Here is a 19,781-nt window from a genome sequence, read left to right on the forward strand (position 1 = left end):
ACAAGACAGGGGCAATTCAAACAAGTCTTCTGGATGCTGAAGAGAGATTTTAATATAGCATATTAAAGGGGGAAGGGGAAAAAAAGATAATGAGAACAGATTAGACTATTAAAACAAAATATATTAATTTGAAACATACAGTACATATCTAAAAGCAGACTAAAGTGAAAAATGGAAAGCAACCAACCTGTCCCTGAACCACAAGATAAGGAAATGAAAAGCTTGAGGTGACAATCTTAGACATGAAAAGAAATTTCGGAGTTGAGGTGATTGTAAACACGCCATATGCAAACTGTAGAGGAGACTGATGTTTGATCTGTGCTTATTTTAATGACAAACACCAATTACATACTTTATTTCTGCTGTTATATTCTCAGCAAATGCATATTACTGACTTATCAGAAGCCCCCAGTGCTTAGTGGCCTTAATAGTCTGCACTATGATGAACAATTTTAAAGGCAAGTTAAAATTATGTAAGCTGACATCATTAGAGAACAGTCATACAAAAAATGTAGCATTTGACTTAAAAGATATTTTCTTTTGTCAGACAAAGAGGAAGGTCGGTGACCTTTTAACTCCTGAGTCTCTGCTGCACGTAGCTGGTAAACTCAAAAAGTTTCAGGATTTAATCAAACACTTCAACATTCAAAGGCTTAAAGAGGATCCATTTAGAAGACAAGGATAAACACTTAGAAGAAAAATTTACTTAAGATATTTGAATTCTCTCTTCTAAACCATTGAAAAGCATCCATTCTCCCAGTGAGTCACACAATAAAAGTGTGAAATGTCAACCAAGCACGGGAGCAGTAAATAGCTATATACCGAATACCACTGTGCTAAGGAATGGACTTTTCAATAAGAACTGACACACAGTCCTTTGGTATTTTAAGCTTTTAGCCCTAAAACTGTTTAACTGGAACTCGTTGGATTCCAATGAAATTCCTTAAAAGAAACAGGCGTTTCAGTTTGTCCTTCAGAACACGAACCTAAACAATCCAGGTCTGCACATAGAAAACAAATTAAGTATTAGAAAATGATAAAAGAACATGGGTTAGAATGGTAGTAAGGACACTTGTCATTTCCAGTGTTCACTCCTTTTGAAGGAGGATACAGTTGTGAATAGGTTTACCAGCCTGGGAGGAAGGTAGCATAGCAGCTGAGCAGAGCTGAGGTCCCACCAGAAGTACATTTTCCCAACCAGAAGCAGAGAAATACAGGTCCTGTTCATCCACTCATTTGACTTCATAGCTTCAGTCCAGCAACTGTACAGCTGTACTAGACCAAGCATTACACTACACTTGAGTATGCATGCAAGCTGCTTGAGGATTATGCAGCTATCTAATAAAATTATTTCAGACAAAGGACAGCTTGAAACAGGAATATTCAGTACTAATCCTTCAGCTTTGCCTCCTTGCAGGCAGCAGTATGTTTCCACCTTAGAAAATATATTGCCTCCACTCCAACATCACTTGTCATAAATCTCTTCTGGAAGACACAGGAGCTAATCAGCAAATACACAGCACTTCTCAGTGTAAGTGGAATACTGAACACCTGATTTTTTTTCTTAGCAGACACAGTTAACTTGTCCCAATAATCTAAAAATACCTTCAGTTCAAATTGCTTATACAAAGTCTGTGAGTACTTGAGCAAGTCTTTCTAGCATATGGCATCAAGTTGCAGTCTGGTGTTCATGATGCTGCTAATGTCAAGATAGCAGTCTACACAAGAAACGTTCACGCCATTTCCAACAAGCCCAGAAAACCATGCCATCCTCCCTGTTAAACCCTATGCAGAAACCAAAACCTGACAGCTTCATTGCTAGAGAAATTAAGTCACATGTCACCTTGGTGACTGATGAGCATGATTTCTGCAAAACTGAAAGGCCCCTTTCTGTTTCAGCAGTCTCTCTTCATTAGAGATGCAATTATTCAGCAAGTAATTTCTTAGCTCAGAGTTAAGCAAAGCAAATACAGTAGTGTCTGTGTATTTTGACTAGAATTCAGGTTTACAATAAATTAACATTTTCAATTAAAATTTATACTTATATAGCCACAAGATGACACAGTAAAAATAATGCAAAAACTGAGTCTGTGCTAACGCCACTGAAGTTACAATGCCAATTGTTTGTGACAAAAATCTTCTTGATGGTTTTAAGTCACAAAATAGACTTAATCCTTGTGGAAATAACCCATCACTATTCTAAGTCCAATGTGTATAGTCCAATAGTTACTGAGGGCAAAAGCAACAAGGTAATTAAACAGCTGTTCTTATTTCTTCCCATGCACATCTGCTGCTTTAGTCTGAAAAACTTACTCAAGATTGCTTTAGACATAGGAAAACACAGACTAGGTCTTTGACTTCATATATTCTAGCATCCCTTAACAGTGGAGAAAACTTATCTGTAAACACCTTCCCAATGAATTACCTTAGTCATCACCTGCAATCCCTATGTAACATTTTAATATAAATTAGAAAAAAATCAGGTAAAGTGTATAGTAGCCAAGTGTTAAGCATATTGGCCTTTTTCTTACCGTTTCCCACGGGGATAGTGTCGTACATATTCTCCCACATCATGAGCAGCTACAGCCAGCACTTGTGGATCATCCGAAACTTCCAGAAGTTTTGTCAGGATTCTAGGAAAAACAAGTCCCATGAACTTTTTTCAAATGTGTCATTGCATTTAAAACAATAGAGACCTGGCTTTCATTAACAGATAAAAAGTATTTACTAAATTCCAAACAAGTCCAGCATCACTCGCTTAAGAAGTCAGTCATAGTTGACGGCAGAAAAAACAGTGAGTTCAACAGTAAGTTGAAGTATATTAGAGTTAGAAAAAGAGTAAGATGGTAGATAAAGGAAAATAAAGTGACGGGGCTTGAAGCGAAAAGAGAATTGTTTGTCAAATGCCTTACAACATAAGAGAAATTCTTAGATACAAGAATCTCTCCACATTTTTGTTTTTGCTGTGTGGTTGTTTTTTTTTGAAGGAACTATTGTAGATCACTGTCTTTGTGTTAGTACAAGTACAATACATCTAGCTAAACTATCCCAAAATCTGGAGAGAAGAACAGAGCAAAGTATTTCCTGTAGTAACTGCAATACTAAATCTCAACATTATATTCATGTTGCAGTTGGCAGCAGCTCTTTTTTTTTTTTTGTCTGCAATACTGAATATTTAAGAACATGCCCTCAACGTGACTTATCAGACTGGGCTTGATGAAGTCTCAGTGCAGACTAAAATGCACCTAAATTTCAGAATCAGTACATTCACTGTCTTCCAATATCATGCATATTTCACTTGACCTCCTGCCTGCTGTTAGATCTTGCACTCATTAGTGAACACCAAACAGAAAGATGGCCACATACTATCAGTTAATGACAACAAAATTAGACAACTAACAGCTCCCACAGAAGTTTAAAACCCAGACACCTTTTGAGTACATGCTTCCAGAAGTCAGCAAATAAGTCCTTGACCACAATAAGAATAAACTTAAGCTTCAGCTTCACTTCATCTAACAAACTTACACCAAACTGTGTCCCAAGTAAAAACAGACTGTATATATCTCAGTAACACTGATTTTCCATGAAATAGTACCACTACTTTCGACTCCCAACTACTCAAGAGAAAAGCTCATTGCTCATATTAATGACAAGACAAAACACAATTACAATTAGCATAATTAAAAATGTTTTTAACATGTCTATTATTATAGCTGTTTTTCAAGTGCAGGCATTAAAAGATTCAACTGTACACATCTGCAGCTGGGTTAAGCTAGAGATATTCCCTCTATCATCAATACATTTTGACCAGTAGAAGCAAATAAATAATTCAGCTTTTGGAAAAAATTAGAAAAAGTACTAAGTAAGGACCATCCATTCTAACAACAGAAAGATGCTCTGACTTGCATCTCATTCTACACATTCACACAAATAAAGCATTAAATACAGGCTCAGTTCAATATTGAAAATATTAAAGAATGATATAATTCAAGACTTGAAAACCTACTTGAGTAGTTCATAGTTCTTCTCATTTAATCTTACAGCGTTCTCCCGCCAAAACTTTTCAGACTTGTGCACAGGACTCCACTCCAGCCTTCCCGACTTGAGCTCGGAACTGTACTCATCGAAGGAGCTGCAGAACAAAAGACCTGAATGAAATACTGGCTATGTTGCCACAAATAGAGTCTGAACCATACACCGAAGCCTGTGCCTAGCAAGACAGTTGGAGCACAATTTGTTATGATACATTTAACGCAATTGGAAGACTGCTGTCAACAGCACATGAGAACTGCTCCCTGTCTCAGAGTTCAGCTGAAAAATACAAAAAGGCATGAAATGTAAGACAAATGTCTTCAAAACATAATCCCTCCATCCACTCCAAAACAGGAATCCTGAAGAAAAAACACATAACACTATGCTTTTGGGAATTTGTTGGCTGTTTTGCTTGGTTTCTGTTTTTAACTTCCCTAGTCAAGGATCCTGGTCCTTGTCTTTCATAGAAAGAAAGTTTTGATAGCAACTACAACACAGTCCAATTTACACACAAGAGCAAAAATTAGGTAAGCACTAGCAAAAACTTGAGTTAACGTGGACAGCAAGATGTATGCTAATTAGTCTTTAACTTAGATTAGAACTCCTATAAACCCCTTCTGAAGTTGTTTTCACATAGTTATCAGTTAAGAAGATTATATATCCAGAAGTGAAAAATTTATTTTCTATTCAGCCAGCATATACTCATTTTGAATAGGAAACTTCTCTAGATAGAGAATGTACGGAGATTCTGGTTATCAGCTATCATTTAAGTATCATAATTCCATATATTATACAGCTTTAAAGAAAAAAGGTTTTTTACAAACACTCATATAATTACACTTTTTGAGAAGTTCCTACTTAAAACATACCTAAGGTCTTGCACGCTCTCACCAAGCTTGTCCAGTAGAAACTTGATATCTTCACTTATGTCTTCATCATCATATTTCTGCTGATCCAAATTCTCTAGCTGCTTTAAGACTTTACACTGAATCATGGCAAGAGCATACTCTTGGCGAGTTTCTCTCTCAGTTGATTTCTCCAGCAAATTCTAGAAAAACAAAAGGTTGTTTTTTGTTTTTAAGGACAGACTGTTTTGACCGACTAGTACCATTGAGAAATTCTTATTGGAACAATTTATTTTAATAAGTGACCATTAGGCAGAATTGAGCAATTCCTGAAATAACGTCTCCAAAGAAGTACGACTTTACCAAACAATAGCTGCTTTACACCTACATTTAGCGGTGTCACCTAGGGCAGACACCGCTACACAGGAGTATTCACATGTGTCACTGTAGCAGACCAAGAGGAATTTTAAACAAAAAAATTGGGCTCTAGCTTGCAAAAGCAAAGTAATGCAACCATGCAAGATGAAAAGCACAAATAACACTGCATTCAAGTTTGGGTTACTCAGACTCTTTTCCTCCTAGATGGTATGCTACCTTAAATATAAGAAAGTATTAATTACCTGCTTTTTTTCATTTTCCATGTTAAATTGGGCTGACTAGAAAGACTATTCAAAGAAAAAAGGCACACTTAAATACCCCACATCCCAGAACCTCTACCATGAACAATTGGTTTTATCTGGAATTATCGTTTTAGCTTTGGGTGCAACATCGGTACAGAGCATGAAAGCCTTTTTAAGAAAAAAAAGGAGTCATCTTTCTATCTAAAAAGCTAGCATCTGGATTAGATCAGCTTCTTTTGAAATTGGGAACATTCTATGTATTTTTATTCAAAGAGATGCTTATTGGTAAGACTGGAATTAGAAGCACAGAATGTAATAGTCAAGTTCCAATGTCATTTATTCATTACGTTTCTACTCAATCAGCTTCAAATTACGTTGTTCAGAGCTAGCCACCTACATTTTCCACGAGATAAATTCCACGTAAAAGATGCTGTCCTTAGCAAACAGAAGGTGTGTCCATATAAATAAGCCTTAACACCTACCAGAAATAAGCTATGCAACCACACAGAAGAAATTAGACTGCATCATTAGTTATATCACAGAACCCCTATACTTAAGTTATTAGTAAGGTAGAACACTGCAAAAAACTACTAAAATTTGCCTATTGAAAGTAACTCGTATTACTGCTTTTAAAGTTAATTGTATGTGGCCATTAATGTGTGGTAAAAGATGCATTTCTATTTCAGCAAGAGAAGGTAATTTACACAAAGTAATGCAAAATTACCTACTTAGAGTTGTAAGTGCTAACAAAAGAACAAATCATGGACCTTGAACTTAAATTTTGTCTTTTAAGGAGCAGGTATATAAAGTTTCCACAGAGATATATAGACAGCTACTCCAAATACTATTATATAACTCATACCAAAAAGCAGTATTCAAGCTTTTTATAGTGAAAGGATGTATTAGGAAAATACAAACATATGACTAAGTAGAATGGATCACTGAACTATTCACTGATAAGTTTCACAGTACAAAATGAGTCACAGCTACGAGAAGGGCATAAAATGCAATGAAATCAAAGAAATACAGAAAACAAGGAAAAAATTTTAATAGGTAAACAGAGAAACTAAATGATATAACATAGACAGTTGCTTTACAGATAAAAATGTAATTACATACTTCATATAACTAACTTACCAAAGAGGTAAACCAGAACAAATTAGAAGTCAGACAGTAAAGAAAATGTACTCAAGTCGTTAAGCCTCATGCCAAGCCTTTGGCAGGACAGCAGGCATGATTTGGAGAATTCTCAAGCCTACTTCTTTATACAGATCACACCCACGACCCCCAAAACTCATACTGCAACCTCTCACACAGAAAAAGGTCTATTTTGCCTCCACTACCTATTTTAACTTTGCTTCAGAATTCACAGTTCTAACATCTAATTTCTAATCTGTATTTCCTGGCAGCCAGTTTAAAACCTCATGCTCATGCTACCACTTACCTTCAGTGTTGGGAAAAAGAAAACAGCCAATTTTCCCTGAAGCCTGTAACAGAACCATCTTATTCTTTCTCAGCCTTTATTTATTAAAAAAGCTTCTCTTGATTTTTGTCTTGTCTTGCAAAACACACCAACCCTAAGAACTAGAAGTTTTTTCTCCTGTTTATAACTTCAAGAATTGGAAGAAGTTGAAAATGAACTGCTGAGCCCCTCAATTTTTTTTTTTTTATTTTTTTTTAGAAGTTGTCTTGCTGTAGCTCCCTGCCTAATCCTAGCGTCAAGGCCCTAAAGCACACTAGAACATCTAAAGAGATGGATACAGTAAGAATAGTCCAACTGGATACCTCACATCACTGACCTCCTTTAATAGGATAAAAATCATGTTCCTATAATCTGCCTCATCCAGTTTTTCAAGTGACAGATGCTTTTGGTTAGAGAGACCATTTAAGTCATAGATTGAGCACCTTCACACAGCTAGTTACAGCTGATCAGCAAGTCAGTAAGCAACAACTACCCTCTCCTCGTCCAAATTTGTCTTCAACAAATCCTCATTCATCTTGACAGAGTAACCAAGACAAGGGTTTTGGACTAGGAGATAGAATTCAAGTCAAAGAGCTACCTGATTAAAATATATTAAAATATATTAATTTTAATTGCTTCATAAGGCAGAAATGTATCAGATATTAATGAACTCCAGTCTTTTAGACTAGGACCAGCAGAAAAAAGTATCTTGAACTCAAGCAGCCTGCACTAAGAAAATTTTTATCGATCTCATTTTAAGAGACTGAACAATAGTCATTACCCACAGCAGCATGTCTACTACCAAAACTCAGCTCACACAAAAAGGGACAATTAAGCTTTCATTCCAGGATACCTAATGCCTAACAGAAACAGCTGTGCATCAGCAGCATCTAACATCTGCTCACCTGAGAGAAGATTGCAGTCCAAAGACACTTACCCGAAATGCTGCAAGGATGATTCTAGTCACTTTCTCTTTGACTGACTCCTGAAGAATATCCGACAGCACTGGAACAATATTATACCGGCGGAGATATTCACACATTTGAGGGCTAAACGCCAACAGCCACACGCAGAAAATCATCTGATACTGGAGCTGGAAGCCACATTTGTTGCTCAAGACTCCCATGATACTGAAAAATTAACAGAAGTGTAATTTGATTTTAAATTAACTGCATACATTGTATTGTTCTGCACAGAAACATGAAAATAAATGTGTAACAGGAACTTATTGGAAAGAGCTGCTGAGATGCGTATGCAACCCACTTCACAGTATCCTGCACCAGTATTTATCATTGCATGAGCAGCTTGTTCAGAAAGCCATCTTTAAAAAATATGCTTATTTCCTCCTCAGCCATACAGCCATAAAGAAGCTTTTCCAATTTGAACTACGGTGGTAGTGTATCCACCTTCAAGTTTACTGAGATTCTTTTTCCAGTGCGAAGTTTCGAGCATTATATGTCATTCCAGGAGAAACGGAGCTGCTTTTTCAGTTGAGAAAGAAGAGTAAAAAGGCAGAACAAAATCTACAAGGATTGAATTTGTTCCTGTAATTGTATTTCTCCATCTAACATCTGAATTGAGCTGAAGTAATCACTAGTTAACATGTGAGTTTTCAGGAAAAAAAGGTTATAGGTGTAACAGGACAAACATACAGAGTATAACCAGCGAAGAAATGGTATCACGAGACCTCTGAGGAAAAGAATTATACAGAAGCTTTGTTCAGCTCAACTTTTGAAAATTTAAAAAGCAATTTACAAGTGCATTCCAAATAAACGCTAACCCAATTAAAAATTACTTTCAAAACTTCTCAACAGTGAAAAAAGGTTGAAATGTAGACTTACAATAAACTATTGAAGTGTTACAGTATCAGCTTCCTTAGTGAAAAATTTTGTTTCAGTAGCATCATCTTGACACATATTTTGACCTTTCATTTTAAAATTAGAATAGTTCAGTTGAAAGGGACCTACAAAAATCATCTAGTGCATCTGCCTGACCTCTTCAGACATAACCAAAAGTTAAAGCATATCATTAAGGGCAGTAACCAAATGCCTCTTGAACACTGACAAGCACAGGGCATCAACCTCCTCACCAGGAAGCCTGTTCCAGTGTTTGACCACCCTCATGATAAAGCCATTTTTTCCTAACATCCAGTCTGACCCTCCCCTGGCACAGCTCTGTGCCATTCCCAATCATCCTGTCTTCAGTTCCCAGGGAGCAGAGGCCAGCACCTCCCTCTGCTTCCCCTCCTCAGGAAGTTGCAGGGAGCAGTGGGGTGACCTCTAGTCCTCCTTTTATCCGGACAGGACAATACAAGCATCCCCAGCCTCTCCACACAGGACGTGCCCTTTACCATCCTTTTTACCAGCTTTGTTGCCCACCTCTGGATGCTTCAAGTACCTGAACATCCCTTTATATTCTGGAGCCCAGAACTGCACAGAATATTCAAGGCGAGGCCATATCAACACTAAACTAAAGCGGGAGAATCACTTTTTTGGACCAGATGGCTATTCTTAATGCATCCCAAAATAAGGTTTGTCTTCTCAGCTGCCAAAGCATGCTGCTGGCTCACATTGAGCCTGCTGTTGACCAGCACCCCAGGTCCCTCTCCACAGGGCCACTCCCCAGTCACATTTCCCATCCTGCAGCTGTGTCAGGCATCACAAGTGCAGAACCCAGCTTTTAACCCTCGCCAAATTTCATACCACCAATGACTGCCCAAAATAATTTTACTGAACACTTTGACTTTTCTCCAGCTCAGAGAACAGTGCCATTTTTTCTTAAAATGAAAACTGTATAGCCACTGTCCCCAACAGACATACATGATAGAAAAGTTATTTACAACTTTTAAAGATGAGTGATACCATCCTAGCCTCATGCAAAACTAATTGTGAAGTAAATTTGAACTAAGGTCTTTTTTATTTTATATATGGCTTCAAATAGACATGGGATCTTAGCTCTAGAACATATTTCTTAGTTTCTCCTTTCACTAATATACTGGAATTATTTAATTTCAAACTGAAAGACAATGATGATAATTAACAGAAAATTATTTCTTCAGTTTTTGTTGTAACAAGTAAAAAAAAAAAAAATCAAAGCATCTTCAGCTGAAGGCAGTCAGCAGGTCTATTACCCTTCAAATATTTATGTATACTCCATGAAGAGTAAAGCAGCATTAAGGCCTCACATTGGTACCCACATCTGCAGTTCATTTGTCTGGCTGTATGAATTTTTTAACACAAATACGTTTTGTACTCCAACAAAGAAGCTGTCTTTTGCAAGAGAATTCTATTCCGAAAGAAGTCATTGGGGAAAATGCTATTGTAAGGTCAAGTATATCCAAATAAATTTAAAAAAAAAAAAAAAAAAAAAAGCTCACCAGTTTACCCCATCTGCTTCTACCCACGCAAAGCGATATTCGTTGACCCTTAGCATCAGCTGCAGGCATCCAGCAACGCACTGCACGTACTGGGAGCTCTGGGTGGAAAGAAGAACACATCACTTCTTACAAGAAGAGTTAGGTGGCAAAGGCTAAAGCTCAGTTTTCCAAGCTAGGCTCTACTGGCATATTTCAGTACACTTTTCTTCAGCAACACTTGTGAGTTAAAAAAGGCTCACCCATATAATGCTTTCCAAGCCCCTATTTAAATTAAAAAAAAGGACAAGAAAAGGAAAGGCAGAAAGCAAAATACAAACAGAAGCATTTTGAATAGGAAAGAAGTGTTATGCAAGCAATGCCATTTTACCATGCCAGCAGTAGATTATGGATAGCTCATTTGAACGTGCCTTCTTTTAGCACATATGAAGGCTACCTTCTGTTTGATTATAGTGCCAGAGCCATTTGATCAACTGAATCAATTACTACTCTATAGAGCATAGCAGAAAATAAATCAGCCAACTTTTACAGAGCCTGGTTAAGTCTGCTGGAGGCCTTTGTAGTCAGAGGAACTGAGCTCAGTTTCTTCCCATTTCCATTCTTGACTCAGAGCAGCAGCGATGCCATTACAGCTTTATGTTTTCCTATGCATGTGCCACAGAGGACCACGCTCACCATAACGAGATGTGTATTTACACAAAAAAGATAACATTAGGAAGATGAGTACACAAAGCCATCCTCAAACTTTAGCCCTGCATTTTAATTTTTTCTGTATTCATTCAAGTCTTAGCACATAACACCGTGCCAAGAAAAGAAAAATGAGTAAAACTTTCACATCAGAAAAATGCTGTGAGATGCATCGCTGAATTCCATTTTCATCCAGATTCCTTTATGAACTGTCACAGACTTAATCATTAAACAGCTTTCTAACTCTAAATGTACGTATTTTTCATGTAGTAACAAGATCAGCTGAAATTCAAAAATGCTTTTTTGGTCATTAAAAAGAAAGATCAAGGTATTACAGAAGTGGCATTTTATTCTCCCTTCGTGCTCAGATTCTGGTATTATCTTCGCTAACACTCAGACACCCTGCAGATAAAATATTTTTTCCTATAAGCCTTTTTCTTTATTAAGTGTCTTAAAAGTCTCATGGTAGATCAGTCACATAACTCAAGGTCAAACCTTTCAAACATTTACTGGAAGAAATAAATCAGGCCAGCCCATAGGAAAATAAGATAAAATAAACAGAACAGTATCTGATGAGGGTCACAGAATGAATTTATCCTTATTTTTAAGACCTTTTTGTAAAAAGTGATTCCAAACACCTAGATCCAAATCAAATAACATTTATTTCACTGGATAGCTATTTGCTCTCACATTTTCATGCAAATTATATAGTATAAACACAAACACTTCTGCCCCAAGTAATGTATTAACTTATCTGCATCACCAACCTGTGTACTACTGAACTTCTTAAGGCATTCTCTTACAACCCTATTACAATTGAAATTTCTGAGGTCCCAGACATCACTTCCAATCTAAAATTTTACAATTGCATCACCAGTTTACTCTGATATAAATTAGTTAGGACCTGCTTGGAAACGCAACCCAAGCAAGATCTGAAATCAGAAACAAAATCAACAGCAAACTTGCCCAACTTAATTATCCTGGAACATATTTGTACCATCAGTTCTGCTGCTTTGGGACCCTGCAGTGGTACATCCATGCAGTGCTAAAGCACAATGAACACATTTCTAACCAAACTGGAACTGCTAAACAGCTCTGCAGCAAGTGGTATGGCGTGCAATAGAACTATTGACTGTCATATGGCCATATGACAGAGCCTAACACAACCTAACAGTATGGGACATTGAACTACACACAAACTACTGAAATACTTCAACTACCACTCTCAGGTTGTAATTTCCCCCCTACCTATGGCCATACATAGCAGTCTTTCATCTTTACTATTTTAAATCCCGGTCAGGTGGTAATTTAAGAGGCTTTTCTCTACAGGAAGCTAATGCTTTAAAGCTATGACTGCTTTTAGAAAGGAAACAAATTCCAGGCTCATATTTAAGTCTTCTGAAAGACTACAAACACTTTCAGGTTACAAGAGGAACAAAACCCACACAATCCCGCTCCACGTTCAAAAGGCAAAATAAACTGCCTCGCTGCGCCACAACAAAGATGAAAATCAAGTGTTATCATCACTTGCATTTGCTATACTGCCTAAATTCATCTTGGAGCCTAGTACCCATTATAGCCACAAGAAATTTAATGTAAATGAACACTGATGAGAAAAGAACAATCCACTTTCCCCTGAATTCAGGCTATTCAAATATGAACAGTTTATAGCTTCAAAAGCACTCTTGCAATTTCATGCTACAGAAGTTTCCGGGGCAATGTTTGCTTTAACAGTTGATGTGCTGTAAGTTCTGCACATTACAAGACCCAGAAACTTCGTACCTTGTCTCATATTAGTCAGACAGTTTGGTGCTAAACAGCATCGTTCAAATATTAGATGAATTTGCCCACCATTCCTTCAAGTTTTATCAATAAGGATACCAGATACATCTACAGTTTTCACAACCCAATCCAACTTTGGAAATACATACTTCCACTGCCAGCATTTTCTGTGAAACCGGTGATTTTTAAAATACTTTTGTTTCTTGGCGCCATCACCTGGCACTCTGTTGTACAGTTCCATTTGAAGCATTTTCTTTATTATGGATATCAGAACACCTCTGCACCTTAATCCAAGGAGTGGTTATCACCTGCCTTAAACAGCAGATTGAAAAGCTCAAAAGAAACACTCACATCACTTGTGGAGACTGCTCCTGCTTCCACAGAACCACGTAACTTCTAGGGAAAAAAAAAGTGTAAAATCAGAGCTGTCCTTCACACATATGGAAAGGCTGTTCCCAACACCGCTTCAATTTTCCCATCCCTCTAGTCATAAGATGTTAAGAATTTATTAGATATTTTTTCTGGTTAATATATTATGATAATATATTGTATTTCTTTCACACACACCATCATGTCTAGAGGAATATGCTTATCGTGGCATGCCACAATTTCATTTTTTTTCCTTTTTAGCTTAAACATAGATTTAAGACTTATCCACCATTATCTTTGGATTCAAAAGCTCTTTTGAATCTTTCTGTAAGAAATTCTAAGATTCTTTCAGAGAAAAACAGAATTCTTAATAAAACTACAATTAGGAAACCTATGCAAAAATACACTGTTACTAAACATACTGAATTATGTTTCTCTGTTCTCTGTAATCTACTTCTGTTTTGGCACTACCTTAGAGAATGATGAATCACTAGGTTTTGATAAGGACTGAGGTGAAGAAACAGGTAAACCTCAAAACAGGAGGCAAAGGAGGAAGATTCATATCTGAAGGACATGCCAGCAGGAAGCAGGAGGTAATGCCATACAAGTTCTGTCCAAATAAATCAGGATTTATTTAGTTTCAAGTGGCAACTACAAAAAGACTTATAGTATAGTAAACTGGAAAAAAGTTTCCACATTCAATTCCTGTTGCCATGGGATTTTTCCTTCCTAGAAACAAGCTAGGAGAAGCAAAACAATTCAGTGAGACAGAAAACCCTCATGGTTCCTTACTGCCCAGTAGACAACGTACAGTAACCAACAGAAAAATCAAGTCTTATTTTTTAATTCAAACTTTTAAATGTAGAGTCACTGTAAAGCTTAAACAGAAGTAGCTTTTTACCTGTGAACTTAGCTGAGTTTTAATCCAGTTGAAATAGTAATTCAAGTCACTGCCCTCCATAAGTTCTCTCCCCCAAGCAGCCAGTTTGGCAATAATTCTTGCAGCCTGAAAGAGAATGGAATTAACAGATTCTCAAATCCAATAGTTTCAGTATTCAATGTCAGAGAACAGTCCTACCAGCTCCAGAAATCAAGTTTAGGTAAAGGATGGCCCCTTACAAGGAAAACAGGTTTCTATCCCTGTGCCTAGTAACTTGGTTTCTTCAGCTTTCTTTTGCTTCTACTTCCTACTGGTGTATTTTCACAAGGTTATCAGATTGCTGTAGCTGCTGAAGTTCAAAGCCCCAAAGAACTCAGAACAGGCCTATCAATGGGATATGCCTGCAGGATTCTACTGAAGTCAGAAATCCACCAGCAAAAAGACACTTAATAATCTAAGACATACATGAGCACGCTTACTTTAAGCAATTAAGGCAAATGCCAACACAAATTTAATAGTTTGCAACCATGTATTTTGTACTTAAGTTCAAGCAAGTCATTTTCAAGATGGAAGAAGGTTCCAACCTACAGAAAGAAAAACAGAAAACCAGAAGGAAAGGTAGAACTTAAGAATGAAGTTGAGACATAAAAATGGTGCCAGACTAAGAGTTTTCATTAAGTCTACAGCATAAGACTACACACAACGAATCAGAGGAGTGCATTTCTATGCCAGCCTTCTCAAATTATCTTTAAAGTAACTAGGTGCTACAGCCTGCAGCAGATAAGCAGAAATATCTGAGCTAACTTATACATAAAGAAACAGTCTAAAAAAATTACTGAAGCAGATGTTAGTTTGCCTGCATACAAATCCACAATGCAGCGGGAAGACTATTGCAAGCACCTTGCCACTGTACTGCAGTGGACTTAATTTTCTTCATAGCAGCCCACATGGTGCCCTGTAGGCTGGTGACCAAAACAGTGCTGCTAACACACCAGTGTTTTAGGCGTTGCTGAACAGTGCTTGCACAACACCAAGGCTGCTTCTGTTTCTCACTTGGCATTCCCAGCAAGTAGGTTGGGCAGAGGGGCAAGAGACACAGCGAGGACAGCTGACCTGAACTCAAACAGCTATGTTCTGAGTTAAGTGTTCAAGGCCAGCCTGGATGGCGCTTTCAGCAACCTGGGCTAGTGGAAGGTGTCCCTGCCTGTGACAGGGGGCTGGAACTGGGTGATCTTTAAGGTCCCTTCCAACCCAAACCATTTTGCGATTCTATATAACATCACACTCAGTAAGAAAACTGGTATGGAAGCTTCCAAAGTAGCTCAGTGACTGGCTAAACATCAGTCTGCTGGTGGTGAGGGATTGCTTTTCCATCATTTGTTGTTCTGTTTTTTGGGGCCTTTTTGCCCCATTTCTGTTTGTTGCCATCCCACCACCACCACTCCCAAGCCTCCTTCACTTACTAAACTGCTTACTCTCAAATCATGAGTTTTCTCACTTTCACCATTCCAATACTCTCCCATCCCACTGTGGGGGACCGGACAAGCAACAGGGTGGGGCCTTTTTTCCAGCCATCCAGGGCAAACCCACTACAACAGCAGCTGCTGTTTCCTCCCTAGTATGCTTACAAACCATTTTGAGCAGACTTCAAGCAGCATTATAATAATTTGACAGAGTAAAGTTCAGCAAGATTTCTTGTCACAGGATTAGAACTTAAATTCTAATGTTCATACAGGATGATATATATGTTCATATAGGAGCATTGACTGGCACTTGTTACAAAAGTTACTTTTCTAGTTATGCCTTACTGTGCCTAATTCTAAAATCCTTTCTTTTCTGAATCCTTAAAATCTACTCTAGTCTCCCCGAAAACCCAAACATCAGCAAACAATACAGCTTTTCCTTCTAAAGAGTGGTTAAGTCCAGCTTATATTAAGAATGACTCCAACTAGAAAACTTTGAAGTCCAGGCAGTAGATTAAGTTTCAAACTCCAAAAGGAAAATAAAGCCAGCATTTTTCTCCATCTTCAGAGGTGGATTCATTTGAAGCTTACCATATGCACAGTGAAAAGATCTTGTCGATTCAACATCGGCAGGAAGTAGGACCATGCAGTGTTTTTACCACGTTTTGCATAATCAAAGAAGATACAAACACGCTGATGATTTTCCTGTAAAAATAAGGAGAGGGCAGAAGATCATAGACTTGTAAGAGCATTCAACAAGAGACAGGTACTTTTGCTCATCATTATATGATAATACACTTTATCAGAGCGTATCCAGGATTGTAACAGTGCCTGGAAATTTTTCAGTTCGACAGTTATTTGCAGATGCAGTCCTTTTCAGCACACTAATATTGAAGTTGGAGATTTGAGAAAAGTGGAATTAAGCTTTGAAACCCTAATTGTATCTCAGTGTTCCAACACCTGTTACAGTAAAAATTGATATATCCTCCTGATCAACCACAACGAGAGACTAGTTAAGTGATGCCATTTGTCATTATGCTTGAATAAAATCCAGGAAGTCTTTCACATACTGTCACTTCCACACTCCTCCCCTTTGTTGAGTCTGGCTGTGTATTCTATGAACAAAACCACAAGCACAAGCTAGCCCTGCTTCTCAACTCCCCTCAGTGGGAAGCAAGCTCTTCCAAAGCTGCAGCTAGTTCACCTTGGGCAGCCTGAGCACCAAGACGACAGAACCACCACAAGTCTGTTCTGCAGAGCTGCTACACTGAACCCCAGGATATCACAAGTGCCTGAACTCAGGCACTCTGCACAGCTGCTTCTAGCATTTAATGTAATAACCAGTGCGCAAAGCAGCTTTAACCTTAAAGCAGAGCAGAAAAGAAGCCACACAAACCTGAAGAAGAAAGAGCAGCTCTAAGTGCCTGAAATATATTCTTAGAGAAAATAAAGTACATGAAGTTGTGTTTTTCCTCAGCACTTCCACATATTATCTTGTCTGGTGGATAGTAAGCTTTTATTATAAAGAGATGTCTTCCCTTTGAAGTCAAGCTACTTCAAACAAATACACAGTTTCTATCAAGGAAGACAAAACTGTTCAAGACACTGTAATTAGGAAACTTGCACAATAACAGTATCTCAGCCTCCACTATTGCACGAATTTTTCAAACTCCACTAACCAAAGAGCTTTCCACCACTCATACAGCACACGATTAACAATATGTGGATGAAAAAAATCAGCTGGGCAAGTCCACTTATTGGAGTACCTTCCATTAAACACAAAATCTGAACATATCCAAGATCCAAATACTGGCATTTTACCAAGTATCAGAGTTGCAGCCAACCCTTTCTTTACAGTTTCAAAGTTATTGCACCAACCGGGCTGCAAATTTCTGCCCTGCCTCCTTCCTAGGGAGGATCAGATGTCGCTAATTATCTGATCCTCATAACTCTTCCAGAGATTCACCATTCAAGCATTTAATACTCTGAGACATATCAAAAAGCTCAAAAACTCAATTTCTGTTGTTCAAACTATGGAATGAAAAAAAAAAAAAAAAGACTTAAGATCTCAGAAACACCATGCCTTCACAGAGAGCCTCAGCTCTGTGATAACTAGTTTAAGGAAAAATGACAGCTTGATCAAATAAAGTCACTGTTAGCATCTATACTTGTGCTACACAAAGCCTAGCTAAGAAGAGCAAAAATAAGGTCAATGAATACAGTTTGCAGCATAGTTACAAAGGAGACGGGTCTGTAAGCAGGAAAGCTGAAATAACTTCAACATGCTGTCAATCAGAAAATCAGTCTGGTGTTTGCTGTTAAGGTGAGGCACAATGACAGGAGAAAGGACTGGAGAACAGCTGATGGCCCTGAAATACGTAGTGCTGCACCTTTCTAGGCAGCTGACTAGATCAATAAAGAGGAAATCCTAAACATCCAGATCAACAGTTGATTAATTATCCTTTTTCAGAAATGCCAGATGTTAAGTGAAGCTCACTTGGGTGGTATTGCTCCCTCCACTAACTACTCTGCAGAAGTAGAAATCTTAAAGATTTCACAATTAACAGACTGTGAAGTGTGATGGGGTCACTAATTCAGAGAAATCGTTCCAAGCATTTAGCACATGATTAGAGAAATGAATGCTTTCTTGGGGATCCAGTACGCAAACACTCTCCATCTGCATAAACAGAATGGTGATGTTCTCAGAAGGCAATTTCCACATCAGCCTCCGAAAGAAATCTTCCTTAGAATGACAACCAAACCCCTAAATAGAACTGCTGGAACGATCCTAGACAGCCAGCTGGGCTTCTAGCACACTCAAAGCACAGTTGACATGATTTTTACAACCTCACAAAAAAAGTATTGAAAGAAAATAGACACAGATTGTCATTATCACAGAGAAAAGCTGGATGTTATTAATTATTATAGCTTCTAGAAGTTTCAGCTATCAAAGATGGCTTTCAATTATTGTTCCTTCATCTCATGAACATACAGCAGGCATCCTTGTTCAGAACAATTTCACTGGGAGAATCAGTGGCACCATGAACAACTTGTTGCTTAAAATCTTGGATGTACTGAATTAAGCCCACTAAGGCAAAAAAAGGAGACATCAGTTCCACTATTGTGGATTCTTCCATGCTCGACAGTTGCAGAGCCCTGCACTAAATTCAGCCACAGAATTAGTGGCCAATAAATATCCTGCTCTCCAACAAGAACCTTGCACCTTGGAAGTGCGCAACAGAAGGTCCATAAGGTATCATTGTCAGCATTTTTACCATCTGAACAAGATCAAAACAAAGTAGAAGCCCTGTTTCAGCTTTGTCTAGCAGAAGCATGAAGGGCTAGGCAGCTCTGGGGGGGATGTGATGCAGATACCTGCACACAAAACCTCTTTGCCAGCAGCAAGATATCTCTGAATAATGAAGTGTCACAGAGCATTACAAAAGCCAGCACAGCCTTTCAGAAACTGAAGCAGAATTTCTGAAATGAAAAAGACATCCCAATTCAAACAAAAGCAAATATACATAGAGAAACTTGCACTGACACCTCTTTTCTGCTCTATCACCAGAAAGCCTGAACAACTTTAAATCATTTAACTTTAAGTAGTTCACACTGCTGTAACATGGTAAAGCCCTGAATACAGAAACATCAGTGCATGACCATAAAGTCGAGAAAGCATCTGCATCTAGTTGAACATGACAGAATCAAGTACATGGTTATTTCCAGCTACTTTCTGTAACCAGCTAGAACTAATGCAGTTGTTTGTGTGGGCCAGAGATAACCTCTACCTATGGGGTAAAGCACAGCACAGGAGAGGGTATCACTTATTGCATGCTGTAGCTACAGGGGATGTACTAATATCAAGGCCCATAAGCACAAGACCCACTAACATTCACTAGACTTGAACTTGACCAAGTAAACATACCAACATTCCTTTAAAGACTTGAAAATAAGAGAGGTTATTGACCTACTTGCAGCATATCATCAACCATAGTCAGAATGTACTGAACCGTCTGCTCCTTTGAGATGTGAGTCATCAAGTTTATAAATGTTTTAGCACACTAGAAAATAAAAGACATTAAAATTAATATTAACAAGTGTGTTCATTCCTTTTGATAATACAAAACAGAACCTCATTAATTCGCAGTTAAGTCTTACACATTAAGCATCCCAACATTTTATTCAATTGCAGTAAGAGATGAATACATTTGGCATTCTACAACAAAGAAAAGTTTTCTGTCACTGATTATTACCCTTTACAAATTGTT

General features: G+C 37.9%; 1 protein-coding gene across 1 annotated transcript in view; it reads right to left on the reverse strand.

The window, feature by feature from the left end:
- The window catches only part of ATP6V1H (ATPase H+ transporting V1 subunit H), a 39,961-nt gene that overhangs the window by 12,300 nt on the left and 7,880 nt on the right, over positions 1 to 19,781 (reverse strand). Inside the window, exons 4-12 of the mRNA XM_032182158.1 lie at positions 19,485 to 19,574; positions 16,105 to 16,218; positions 14,072 to 14,176; positions 13,153 to 13,197; positions 10,336 to 10,433; positions 7,897 to 8,089; positions 4,902 to 5,080; positions 4,007 to 4,132; positions 2,532 to 2,633 (exon numbers count right to left, since the gene is read on the reverse strand). Coding sequence (XP_032038049.1) covers positions 2,532 to 2,633; positions 4,007 to 4,132; positions 4,902 to 5,080; positions 7,897 to 8,089; positions 10,336 to 10,433; positions 13,153 to 13,197; positions 14,072 to 14,176; positions 16,105 to 16,218; positions 19,485 to 19,574 — 1,052 coding nt within the window. The remainder of the gene's footprint in view (positions 1 to 2,531; positions 2,634 to 4,006; positions 4,133 to 4,901; positions 5,081 to 7,896; positions 8,090 to 10,335; positions 10,434 to 13,152; positions 13,198 to 14,071; positions 14,177 to 16,104; positions 16,219 to 19,484; positions 19,575 to 19,781) is intronic.

Source organism: Aythya fuligula, chromosome 2 (genome assembly GCF_009819795.1).
Source record: "Aythya fuligula isolate bAytFul2 chromosome 2, bAytFul2.pri, whole genome shotgun sequence".
Lineage (NCBI taxonomy): Eukaryota > Metazoa > Chordata > Aves > Anseriformes > Anatidae > Aythya > Aythya fuligula.